Genomic DNA, 12,404 nt, shown 5'->3' with positions numbered 1-12,404 from the left:
GCAGAAGTGAAAGACCTTAATGGTGGCTGTGGGGTATGTTCAGTATCCCTTCATGTTGCATCTTTATTGTGGACAACGTTGCAAGCCGAGTAGCTACATGCTGATGAGCAAGGGTAGCCTTTTGTACTAGCTGCTCTCTTGTCAGCTCTTTGCAGATTCCCTCGCTGTTAACAATGGAAGAAAATAGAAGCGTGCTGGATTTCTGTGTCATGTTTTTCATTGATTAAAAGCAGAGATGATGTGGAGGGTGTGCAAAGGCACTTCTGTCTGTACTTTGTGGGAAACTGGATCAGTGACTGAGCTACTGAATTCAGGAGCAGTCTGACACGGTATTTCCCTTGACTGGGTCCCTCGAGTATCCAGGTGAAAATGTATTGTGCAAGAAAGTGAATTGTCAAATTAATCCGAGCTTCTTGGGATTGTTCTGGAGAACATTTAGATTGCAGAACAAGCTTTCATTAAAGGGTGATGTACATTTAGGAAACACCAGGGTGGCAGGCAGAAGGCACATGCAAAGGGAACAGAAGCTCTTAATTGCTTCCTCTTTCAGAGAGAAGAGGAAAGAAACTCATTCTAGAGTGTTTTATCTGCCAGTCCATGGCCCTGTGCCCCCTTGAAGACTGATTTGTAACTTTAACAAGTATACATTTCTGAGACACAGTGGAATTGCAGCTTTGCAGGTTTGTTTAGAAACAAGTGAGGTTTAGGGAGAGAAGAGACTCTTCAGACCTTTCCTTAGCTCTGGAGAAGGATAGAAACCAAAACACTTCTTAAGGGTCGGAAAAGTACAACTTATTTCTGGAATCAGTCATACCTGCTGAGGAATTACTCTTCAGATCACAGTAAATGACCTAGAAGTCTACTTCTATGTACCTAGCTCTGAGAACCTTGTTGAAGATATTTCAGTTGGATGTGTTTACGTGTTCGTCTCTGTACCCACCTGCTGTTTCTAAATGTGTATTCTATGCCACAGGAGACACTAAGGAATTATCAGTACCTTAGCAGCTTGTATTGTTAGAGTGCTGCATGCTTATCAACATGCTGCATAATGAGTTCTTTAAACACTTTGGCTGCTCTGAGCATTTAAAATTGTTTAAGAGTTTATGTCACTTGAAGGTTTCAAAAGGGTACTCAACCACACTAAATCAATTTTAATGATATGGGAATGTTGGGTGTTTATCTTTTTATGGCCAGTGATATTGGTGATTGTGCTAGTGTGATGGTTCTGCAGATCTAGCATACTTTCTTGGCAGCCTCTTCTGCTGGGCTTTGAATAAGATTTTCTGTTCAATATTCTCTTAAATTCTGTATTCCTGTGTGCATTGCTGACTTCCACTTGGGTAATGGGAATACATAGCTGGGACAATGTTCTGCACCTTGAATTATCAAGCTGTACCAAACAAAGAGAGTACTAATTGCCAATAAAGGTGTTAGGATCCCTAGCAACTTAACAACACAAATTCTGCAGCTGCTTGCCTGGACAGCTACTGTCTGTCTCTCCCAAATGCTTCTGTGCTTGAGGCAAGGTTAGTCTTTGGCTTGTGTTACACAGATCAGGTTGAGCAGGCTGCTCTGCCTTGAGTGGGATTCTAGCTTTATTGACATCTGTAGCAGTTATTTAAAGTACCTTTTATTAAAATTTGGAGAAAAAGTACTTCTTGGTTAAATGAGACCAACAGTTATCTCGTAAGTTTTAGAAGAGTGCTACTCTTGAGAATGGTGACATTTTCGTTTCTGTACAGAGCAGTATCTTCAGTTAATTCTTGTTGTAACTTCAAAGCAGTGCAATAATAGCAAGTGATAAATTCCGATTTTAACATTTCCATATGTCCGTATATTCAAATGTGGTTTGTTCTGCTACAGATTCACGTTAAGGGTAAGTGGGAGGGGCAAGTTAGAACATCCCTCATTTGAGTGGGTTCTTAAACAAAATGGAGGCTCCTTGTGATTCTCCTGATGATGTTTATTCCTTCTGTTTACCTGCACATGACTCAGACCCCTCACTTTTTGTCATAACTGTGATCCTGCGCAAGACCCTTAAAAACTAGAAATTTGGTGACTACTACCTAAAGGCGGTAATAAAGTTTCTCATATAAATTATGGGTTTCCTGCATTGTGATTCTATTAAAATAGAACATAGTCTTAGAATATAGTAACACTGTCTTGGTAGGAGCCCTGGTAACTTGGACTCCTTTTTCTCTGCCCTCTTGCATCTCTCCGTGTTTTGGGGCTTTGTATTGTCCTGATCTTCCTCTCTGGAAGCACCTACCTAATTTTTCACCTACAAGATAATTTCCTCATTAATTTCATGTAAAAATCTACTTCTAAAAATATGGGAAAGTTCTTCAAGAAGTACTTTGGGATGATGCAAATAAGGAATGTTTGTGAAGAGGGATTTATTTTAATGCTTTATGAAGTTAGTAATCTTGGATGTAACAAACACAATTTATCACTGATAGTGCTTTTATGTGATGTGATTAGTAGTAAACATACATCTGGAACAACTTGCACTCTTCTGGTTTCATGCCATATCTGCCTTTAAAATTCTCATTATTCCTGAAATACATGCATTTTTACGACACAGTCCAAATAACAGTATTTTCATCATTATATTCCTTAAAGAACTCAAGTCATACTCTGAAGGCTTTAATCCTCCAGTTAGAAGAGAACATAAAGACTGCATGTTCTAGCATATTTCCTTAAAGATAAGATATTTTTCACTTTAGTGACTCATCGCTAATCCTGCATTGAAGAGAAGTCATATTATCTATGAAGATCATGGAGCACTAGGACTAAACTCATATTTGGCAAACTAAAAATGGAATGTCAGCAATTTTTATACCTGTGCCATCCCACAGTTAGTGTAAACTGGATCTGGATCTCTTTTCTGACACTCTGAAATTCAACTATTAGACGACATGTCAAATTCCCTGAATTCCACATATAGACAAAAATATGTGGATCCTACTGCTAATCATTTCCAAGCTCCAAAAGAACAGGATCTGGAAGATTTGAATTCTTAGCTTCTGTCCTTTCTGAGCTGTGAAAGTAACTGTGGAGCTGCTTCCAAACAAAGCAGTAATTATTTGCCAAAAGGAATGTAGCACATGGAGAAATTCATTAAATGACAGAATCCTACTATTGCTGTAATTAAGCAGAGCTTTAATTCAGGTAGGTCCAGTGTATTTCAGATCATTTTCCAACTCTGAGAGCTGTGAGAGTGTCTGTTTACATCACATGAATCCAGCTCATAATGAGACTGCACTGGAATGAGTTGCAGTTTTAGTACCAGGAGCTAGCCTAATTTTTAAGCACCTGGCATTGTTAACAGAGCCTTTTTGTGTGCTAGCCATAGTCTGCCAATGACGTTTCTCCCCTTCTGTCCTTGGCAGGTGAGCTGGCCAGGACAAAAACTTAAACATTAATGTATCTTATTGGACATCAGAGGGTCAATGTGGAGTGACGTGTTGCAAATGCTTTAAGCCCAGGATATGCTTCAGTCGGAGCTTAGACATCTGAAAGCTCAGCTGTAGACAATGAAGCCCACAGAAATGGAGGTTTCTGGGTTTCTACTCAGAAATGGCTTGGAATTTTGCCTCATCTACCTTGTTAGTTAACAGTTCTTACAGATTACAAGTCATGTACCAGAAAGCAGTTTATGCAAAGCACTTGTGAAAATAACAGTGCTATCCATACTATGTGCTTGATTCTTCAATGGTGGTGGACAGTTGCACCTGAAAGATGGCAGCCTCAGTCATTCCTCTTTTAGGAAACAGATTTTACCGTTTCAGATACCCTCTGCAGGAACAGATACACTAGGAATGAAGGTTGTAAGTTTCACTGTTTGCATTGAATTTCCCTTGTTTGCTTATTGTGGATTCTTCATTTTAAACTGAATTCATTTTTCGTATTTATGAATCCATTTAGTTGAATACATTGATCTAAAAATATTTGAGTTTGTTTGCTGAGAAGATATGAGCATAAGCAGCAATGAACCGTTGCATGGACTGCCCGTAAAATATGTGACCATGCACACAGCCATAATGCAAATGGAGAATAAATGTGTCAACGCCAGGTTATATATAAGATCATTCATTTATCCACCTCCGTATTCCCATGAGTCCTATGGTCTGGTCATTTAAGCTGTAGCTTAAAGCTGGTTTCTACGCACAAAAAACTACCATTGCTAATTGACACATGATGTTAATGTCATCAGAGGGAGAATAACGGATGCAAGTTAAATCTGCATTCCTTGAAAATGTTTCAAAAATCAGATCTAAATGAGAAAGTGCTGATGACTGAAATATATCTCAGGGAAGGGAGTCCTCTTCATTAAACTGTTCTTTGAGAGACAAAACTTGTTTCTCATCCATTAAATCAGATGTGGTTTTCCTTGTACTATAAAGCATTTCTTGTGATCATCACATTTTCATACCTGTCACAAAATAATTGAACCTACATCCTACAGTATGGATTGGGTGAGTCTGGGAATATGGCCCTCCCAGGACCAGTGATAAGATATCCAATTGTGTCAGATTTATTTCCAGAATTTTTCTGCAAACTTATACTCCCAAAATACTATTTATCTAAAAATTTAAAATTCTTAATGATCTGCAAAAGTTACCATTTCTGTATATTTGCAGTATACCTAATGAATCTTTCAATGAAAAGCAATTTCGCTTTCTAAATATTTATCTATTTCCCCAAATGGGCAGAGCAATTGGAACAGAGTATGGGCTAACCCAGCCTCGAGTCTGAATTTCATCACTAGAAAGTATTTTGACCAATACAAGTTCAAAGTAAAATCCTTGTGAACATGGATTTGGTATGATCTGTTCAATAACTGTCTGAACACCCTTATATTGTAAGGAAGGAATACATTCATAGCCATGAGGTGTCTGTTTTCATATGGTCTGAAAATAAGCTTTGCTCAGTGGAGCAGAGCTCTTTCATACCAGCTGAGAAAGCAACTAACTGAAATCTTATGATGAAACTTTTAGTCCTAACTCCTGTTTATGTAAAAAGCTGTAGTGGCTCTGGTGAGAAATCTTGAGTGTTGAATTTGATGCCTGTCTCTTAAGATCTTATGGTGTTGAGAAAGATGATAACAAGAACCTTTATCTTTTCTTTAAGTGCAGTGCTTGCCACTCAAATGAAAGCGTTTGTCAGGTTATGGTAAAGATGTAAAGAGAATTAAAATTTGTAAGTAAAATGATTTGGTAAATGTTAGTCTGTAACTTCACAGAAAATAAATCTTCGGGTGCAAAGGAAGGTCTGTTCCTCTTAAGTTAGAGTCACAGAATCACAGAATGGTTGGGGTTGGAAGGGACCTCTGGAGATCATCTAGTCCAACCCCCCCCTGCTAAAGCAGATTCTCTAAAGCAGTTTGGACAGAACTGCATCCAGGTGCGTTTTGAATGTCTCCAGAGAAGGAGACTCCACAACCTCTCTGGGCAGCCTGTTCTAGTGCTCTGTCACCTTCAAAGCAAAGAAGTTTTTCCTCATATTCAGAAGGAACTTCCTGTGTTGCAGTTTGTGCCAGTTGCTCCTTGTCCTGTTGCTGGGCCCTGCTGAAAAGAGCCCGGCCCCATCCTCTTGACACTTGCCCTTAAGGCATTTGTAGACATTGATAAGATCACCTCTGTCTTCTTTTCTCCAGGCTAAACAGGCCCAACTCTCTCAGCTTTTCCTCATAAGAGGGATGCTCCAGAGCACCCACTTCATTCAGCAGCAGGCCCACAATTTCCCTAGTCATTCTTTGCCTACCAATGTACTTGAAGAAGCCTTTCCGGTTGACCTTGACGGCCCGCAGCAGATTTAATTCCAAATGGACCTTAGCTGTCCTTGTCATATCCCTGCATGTTCTGACAGCATTCCTATATTCCTCCCAAGTGGCCTGTCACTTTTTCTACATTCCATAAACTTCCTTCTTTGGTGCGAGTTTTGCCAGAATCTCCTTGATCATCCATGCAGGTCTCCTTCCCCCTTTGCTTGATTTCTTACTCATAGGGATGCACTGATCTTGAGCTTGGAGGAAGTGATGCCTGAATATTAGCCAGCTCTCTGGGACTGCCCTACCTCCCAGAGCCCTAACCCATGGGATTCCTCGAAGTAGGTCCTTGAATAGGCCAAATTTAGCTCTCCTGAAGTCTAAGGTTGCAATCCGACTTGTTGCCCTGCTTTCTCCATACAGGATCCTGAACTTCACTATCCATGGTCACTGCAGTCAAGGCTGCCCCCAACCTTTACATCCCCAACCAGTCATTCTTTGTTTGTTAGCAGAAGGTCCAGGAGCACATCTCGCCTTACTGGCTTTTACACCACTTTTATCAAAAAGTTATCATCAATGCTCTGCAGGAACCTCCTGGACCATGCATACCTGGCTGTGTTGTCTTTCCAGCAGACAGCAGGGTGGTTGAATTCCCCCATGAGAACCAGGGCCTGTGATCATGAGACTACCTCCAGTTGTCTGTAGAAGGCCTCATCAACCTCCTTTCCCTGATCAGGTGGCCTGTAGCAAACACCCACAACAGTGTCACCCATGTTGGCCTGCCCCTAAATCTTCACCTGTAATCTCTCCGCTTGTTCTTCATCCACACCTAGGCAGAGCTTGATACATTCCAGTTGCTCTCTCCTGTGAAGAGCAACTCCACCACCCCTCCTTGCTGGCCTGTCTTTCCTAAAAGGTATGTAGCCATCCATGACAGCATTCCAGTCATGCGAGCTATCCCGCCATGTCTGTGTAATTGCAGTGGCATCATGGGCCCTGTGACCACTCATGGATCTCTAATTCTTCCTGTTTATTCCCCATGCTGTGTGCATTGGTGTACAGGCAATTCAGAGAGGTAACCGACCATGCAGGTCTGGATTAGAGCTTAATGCTGTACGGGTCTGAGGAGCTCAAGGGTGCGTTCTTCATCTTGTGTTCAGGGAAACCATGCCCATCTTTACACCTCTGGGTAGGTATGAGCCAGCCTCCCTCTCCGTCTGCTAGGGTGGGAAGGGGAGCAGGCGCACAGTACCCTTGCTGTTGCTGCTCAGCACGACACAGTATCTGGCCTGCCCTGACCATTCAACAGGCTTATATTGCAACCTATGTGGCATTTTTTTAAGTCCCCAGTGTTTACTTTCAATATGAGGCCTAAAAGATGACCTGTCATAATATTATTCCATCTAAGTGACTTTACTTTCTGGGAAGTTTCTCAAAAAACAATTTTTTACTGTGACTGAAAAATGACTTGGAGTGAAAACTATATACTGTACATCCTGAGATGACAGAGAAATGAGTTCATGTACTCTCTTTCTTTAAAGCAAACGTGCTGTCATTTGTGCACAGTCAATGTTCAAATAGCTGAGTGGCTACTTAAAGGGGTTTTATTTTTGTAACTACAATATCAACTGAGTTCATCGTAACTGGGTTGGATTCTTCATGTTCAACCTTTCCCAGATGAAACCTTTATTAACACTTGTCAGTTTGGAGGCCTGGCAGTCCAGTCAGTGACCTTTATTCTACTGGTGTCTTAGGCAGGGTTTATCACTCTGACAGAACCTAATTAAAACAGAAAAAAATAATCAGTGAGTGATGTCAGTGAGAAATGGAGAACCAGAGTAAGAACTTTTACTGGACACGGTACATCTGTAACTATCTAAAGCTCTTCCCTTTTCACTGGTGGAGGGAATGTTATTCTGCCAGCCATTATTCATTCTCAATGAGTGGGGATAATCTTTCTTAATCCCTTGGAGGGGTTTCTTTGCAGTATGTTCATTCTGAACTTTAAATCACTATTTACATAGGTCCAGATTCTGTCATGCTTTTTCCTGCCAAATAGTAGCTTCCATTGTTAAAAATGCAATAGTGAGTAGGGACAAGAATGAAGAGAAGTAGGCTCTATGGTAGATCTTTAACTGATAAGTTGAACTGTGAATTTTCACCTGCAGTCATTTTTCTTCATGGGCAATGACTTAATTTTTTTGTTTTATTTTCAAATCCTTACACTTACCTAAATGAACACCAAAACCTGTGTTCCATGTTTTATGGAAAAAAGGAGAGGGATAAAAGACTGCAAATTGTCCAGTTTTGTTGATGTCCTTTTTCACAGGTTTAGCTCTACCATTGAAACTAAGAGCTTTATGACCATCCCCATGCCACTAGCATCAACAGTTCAGTGAGCTGTTTCTGCTGCTGTCTCAATGATCATGATTCTCACCAGAAATTTATATAATCCATTAAATAAAACACTGCCGTCCTTGCCTTTGATATTTTAATAATCCGCAAACTGCAGCAAAGTCAATACTGTCCAGATAGCCAAATTTAGACAGACCCATCCCTTAAGGTCAGAATAGTTCTTACATTAGCTTATGCCAGACCATTAGCACAACGGAAAAATTCTTTGCACTTTGCATCTCTGTTTACCTGTTGAGGTCTCTTCCTTAACAGAGTGAAGAAGCTCTAGTGCATTACCTGTTTCTCATATTCTAAAGTTCTTGGTGAATTTCCACACCTCTTGTTTCCATCTTGGCTTATTTTTGTTTATGTTACCTGTTTGTGAGTTTAAGATTTGCCAGTTCTCATCAATTTATCTCTTTGTATCCTCAAAGGTAGGTTTATTAAGTGACAGTTTTCAGGTCCAGCTTATTATTTTCAAATCAGCAAGGCTGACTTTGAATCGTTTTCTTTACTTGGCTTGTTACAGTATTTCTGTTCTCATAAACCATCTCAGAGAGATTGTAAATGATAGCGTTCCCCTGCAAGTTCATGAAGAAAGCAGTAATATCAGCTATCCTGCTTCTATGTTGTGTGGGGCCTTCTTGTGCTGAATGTACATCCTATAGGCAGTTAAGGTTATAACAACCATAAAGAGGACACAGGGAAGCAGGAGTCTTTCAACACTTCTATTCTTTAGAGAATCACTCTGACAATAAAAAATATTATTTAATCAATTCTGCAGCAAAACCCCATAGATGCTTCTAGTAAGTGTGGCTTCAAAAAGGAGATGCAATAGAGTATCAGCCTCAGTCATTTGAATCTATGCAGGCACTGACACTGAGGATGTCTAAGAACAAATCTCTGATATCTCTCAAAGGGTTACTTTGTAAAGAAAGGCACTTACATGTAAAAGGATTACATTATTTTAACTACACATTTCATTTAGTTTGTCATAGAAGACACATTCTATAGTTATAGTGTTAGATTTGTACAAACATTACTTTTCCTGTTGTTGCTGTCTTTTTTTTTTTCATATTGGCCACAATTGTAATTGTGTTCTAAAGTACCCACAATTAGAAACCTTAATATCACATTCTTGATAATACAGTTGCATATATGTGAGCTTCTCTTATTTGATTTTATTCTGATTTTTTTCAATGTATTTTCTGTTTTTTCCACTAATACACCAGAGACATGCTAGATTATTTACTACTGTTATACAGGAGCTACATTGTTGGAAGATTTTTTTTCCAGTAGAATAAGATAACTCTTCTTCACTTGAAGAAGCCTGTTAATTGAAGGAGAGTTATGTATTCAGGCAGCTGTGTTCTTGGATTTGACTAATTACATCCTATGCCAAGCATGTCTTGTCAAGAGCTCAGAAATTTCTGAGATAATAGTGAGTTCTGGAGAGAGCCAAGAACAAGGAGAACTGGGGGGGTTTAACGTGGTTATTTCAATGTATTTTGAACAAAACCCTCTTTTTCATGTTAATAATCTAACCATTTTATATGTTATTGATTTTAGTTGATGAAGGAGTTTCCTCTGCTCAGCATGTTCAACATCCATGAAAACCTGCTAGAGGCTTTATTGGAACTGCAAGCATATGCAGATGTTCAGGCAGTCTTAGCAAAGTATGACGGTAAGTTCATATATATTTATGTTTTCTCTATATGGTAGACACAGAAGCAATGTTTCTAAGTCAAACTCCTAAAATTTAGAAAACACTTTAATTATGGTGGTTGGCATGAGCTTCATAGACGCCTTTACACAGTCCTTAATCCAAAGATTAAATATTGTGCATCTTTTCTGCCAACCCATGCTTAATTAGTTGTACAGGGTAATGGAATTCGCCAGCAGCTCTTCAGTGCTTTCTTTGCTTTCTGTAATGTTTAAAGAATGACCATTTAGGTTCTGCAGACTTTTTATTGCATGCTATGCAAGCCTTGTCTGAAGAAAGTATTATCAGCTCCCTTGTGGACTTTTCTATGAATGTTGACTTAGTAGCATGTAGGTGCTTTACAAACATTAATTGATTTAACTGCACAGCAGTCTAGTGAGTAGCAGACTTCATGTCTTATGTGGAAAACTTGGAAAGCCCAGAAGATTAGATGCACTTTTTGCATTAATTTTCAATAAGCATTGTTTTACGCACCATTACGTCACTTTTTATGTTCAAATCACAGCTCCTTCTGACTTCAGCTCTAGCTCTTTGAACTTGAATTCAAGACACCAGGATCTCAAACAGAGAAAGGCTAGAGTAAGAAACGCCAACTGGCATACTTTGTTTAGTTTAAGTTAGATGTGTATTCCGTGTATTGTGTAGAAACTTTGTGACAGAAACAGAAATACAATCTGGTTCTCTTGAGCAGTGTTGATCAGCCTGCACAGTGCCACTCTTCATCCTCTTCCTGCAGTCCCTGACTTACTCATTATCCACATTCCAAGTTCTTCAACAAGTGAATCAGAAATATTATAGCCATCAGTTTCCTGTTGTGTTACTGCACAGTCCTCATTCATCTTCAGAAAAGACTCACTCTGTGCACTAGAGTATGGTAAGGGAATTGATGAAAGGAATAAAAATAATGAGCTTATAACACGCATGAATCAAATAGCTGAATGAAGTGAAACTGGTACCCTTAATTTTCATGTTTCTTAAGTCCTTCTCTAGGCTGATCTTGTAGCCTTTAAAGTGTTTTTAATTACTAGCTCTTAACAGCCTTTCTGGTATTCACTGAACAAGAGATTTTAAGGTTTGTCACTTCCAAAGTTTTTGACAAGGTAGATGAGGTACTGTTGTATAAATGGCTACCAGTATGGGCTGTGGAGCCTATATCCACAGTGCTTTGGCCTCTTTCTCTTTGAATCTTTGAAGGAATTAGTGTCCTTTCCAGACTGCCCTTAGTTGGTCTTCTGCCCCATTTGTTTACTGAATTGTGGTGTTCTCTTTTGCATGGTCGGTTTCAGCTTTCGGTTGCTCCCAGTTCCTACCAGATGTTCTGTGTTCAGCCAGTACTGCTCATTCCCAATTCCATTCTTCTGCCTCTCCTAACCTTCTCTTCCTATCTAATTTAATCTTCCTACCTATCCCAATCTTCTCTTCAGGGCAGTGAGTTGTCACGATACATCTCCTCACCCGCTTTTCAACTCCTGTCTTACCAGACATCTTTTCCCTGTACCCTTTTCTCTGTGGCTTCTGGTTCCTCATTTGATATTCTCTGCTGCATTGCCTTGGTGCCAAAAAGCAGAACAGTAAGAGCTCACGCAGACAGAGCCTTCTTACTGTCAGCCCAGTACCTGGCCCCGTATCATCACATGGAACAGTGGCAAGGGGACGATGCGTAAGTTTATTGGAGCACTGAGATGTGTGTACTTGATGAGCAAAGAATCTTTGGAGTGTATAGCTGAAAAAATTGCAGAAGCTTCCACTGAATATGTGCTAACTGCTTTCTTCTAACATCTTACAACTTAGAAAGTTAAGATAAATTTTAATGAGGCTAGTAATAGACCATTGGCTTGATACTAACATGATCATCCTGCCAAATTTCAGACCCATGCAGTAGACTATGACAGAGCTGAGGTTATCTAATGAAAGCTAAATATGCAGATGATTACAGCCGACATTAGTGGTAGTCACTGCTACCAGTCCAGCCTGGAATGTTTTCAAGTCTTTATGGAGTCAAATCATTCTAAGCAGAGATCAAAATGTCACCCAGGCCCTGAGTACTGCCATCCAGTAGCAGTAATGACTCTGGGAGAGATCTTGGTTGTGCTTAGTCTGGCTGAAGAAATCTGCAGTTAAACTGGTAAAATCAGAGTCTTTTCTTGTAGCTTCTTGTGTAGTACCTGTGACATAGGTGTAGTTCCCCATGGACCTTTTTTTGGCACGTTAAGAAGCAAATAAATAGAAAAATGCCCGTTTTCATGCCTCAGGCACCACAGGATCTTGGCACCTTCTGGTCTGTAATGTAGTTATGAGATAATAGTCCTGGGAGATAGCAGAACTGTGACAGAACAGAAAATTAAGCCATACCCTCCCAAATCTCAGATTAAACTCCTGTGCCAGCTCTGCTTTTGCATACTAAAGCACTGATCCCAAGTTTTAAATGATACCATGGTGGCACTTTGTGTCATGGAAGTTGATAAAACTTGAAGGTAAGTTTTGTTTTGTTTTGTTTTGTTTTGTTTCGTTTTGTTT

General features: G+C 39.8%; 1 protein-coding gene across 9 annotated transcripts in view; it reads left to right on the top strand.

Moving 5' to 3' along the window:
• ST7 (suppression of tumorigenicity 7) overlaps positions 1 to 12,404 on the top strand; it is a 151,768-nt gene that overhangs the window by 105,740 nt on the left and 33,624 nt on the right. For all 9 annotated transcript variants that reach the window (XR_005104436.1, XR_005104435.1, XM_037388983.1 and 6 more), the window contains one exon: positions 9,734 to 9,848. Coding sequence is in view for 7 of the 9 variants with exons in the window: in XM_037388983.1 (XP_037244880.1) it covers positions 9,734 to 9,848 (115 nt within the window). In the remaining 2 variants the exon portion in view is untranslated. The remainder of the gene's footprint in view (positions 1 to 9,733; positions 9,849 to 12,404) is intronic.

Source organism: Falco rusticolus, chromosome 5 (genome assembly GCF_015220075.1).
Source record: "Falco rusticolus isolate bFalRus1 chromosome 5, bFalRus1.pri, whole genome shotgun sequence".
Lineage (NCBI taxonomy): Eukaryota > Metazoa > Chordata > Aves > Falconiformes > Falconidae > Falco > Falco rusticolus.
Note: the sequence above shows the minus strand (reverse complement) of the source record. Positions and strands in the feature narration are given on the sequence as shown.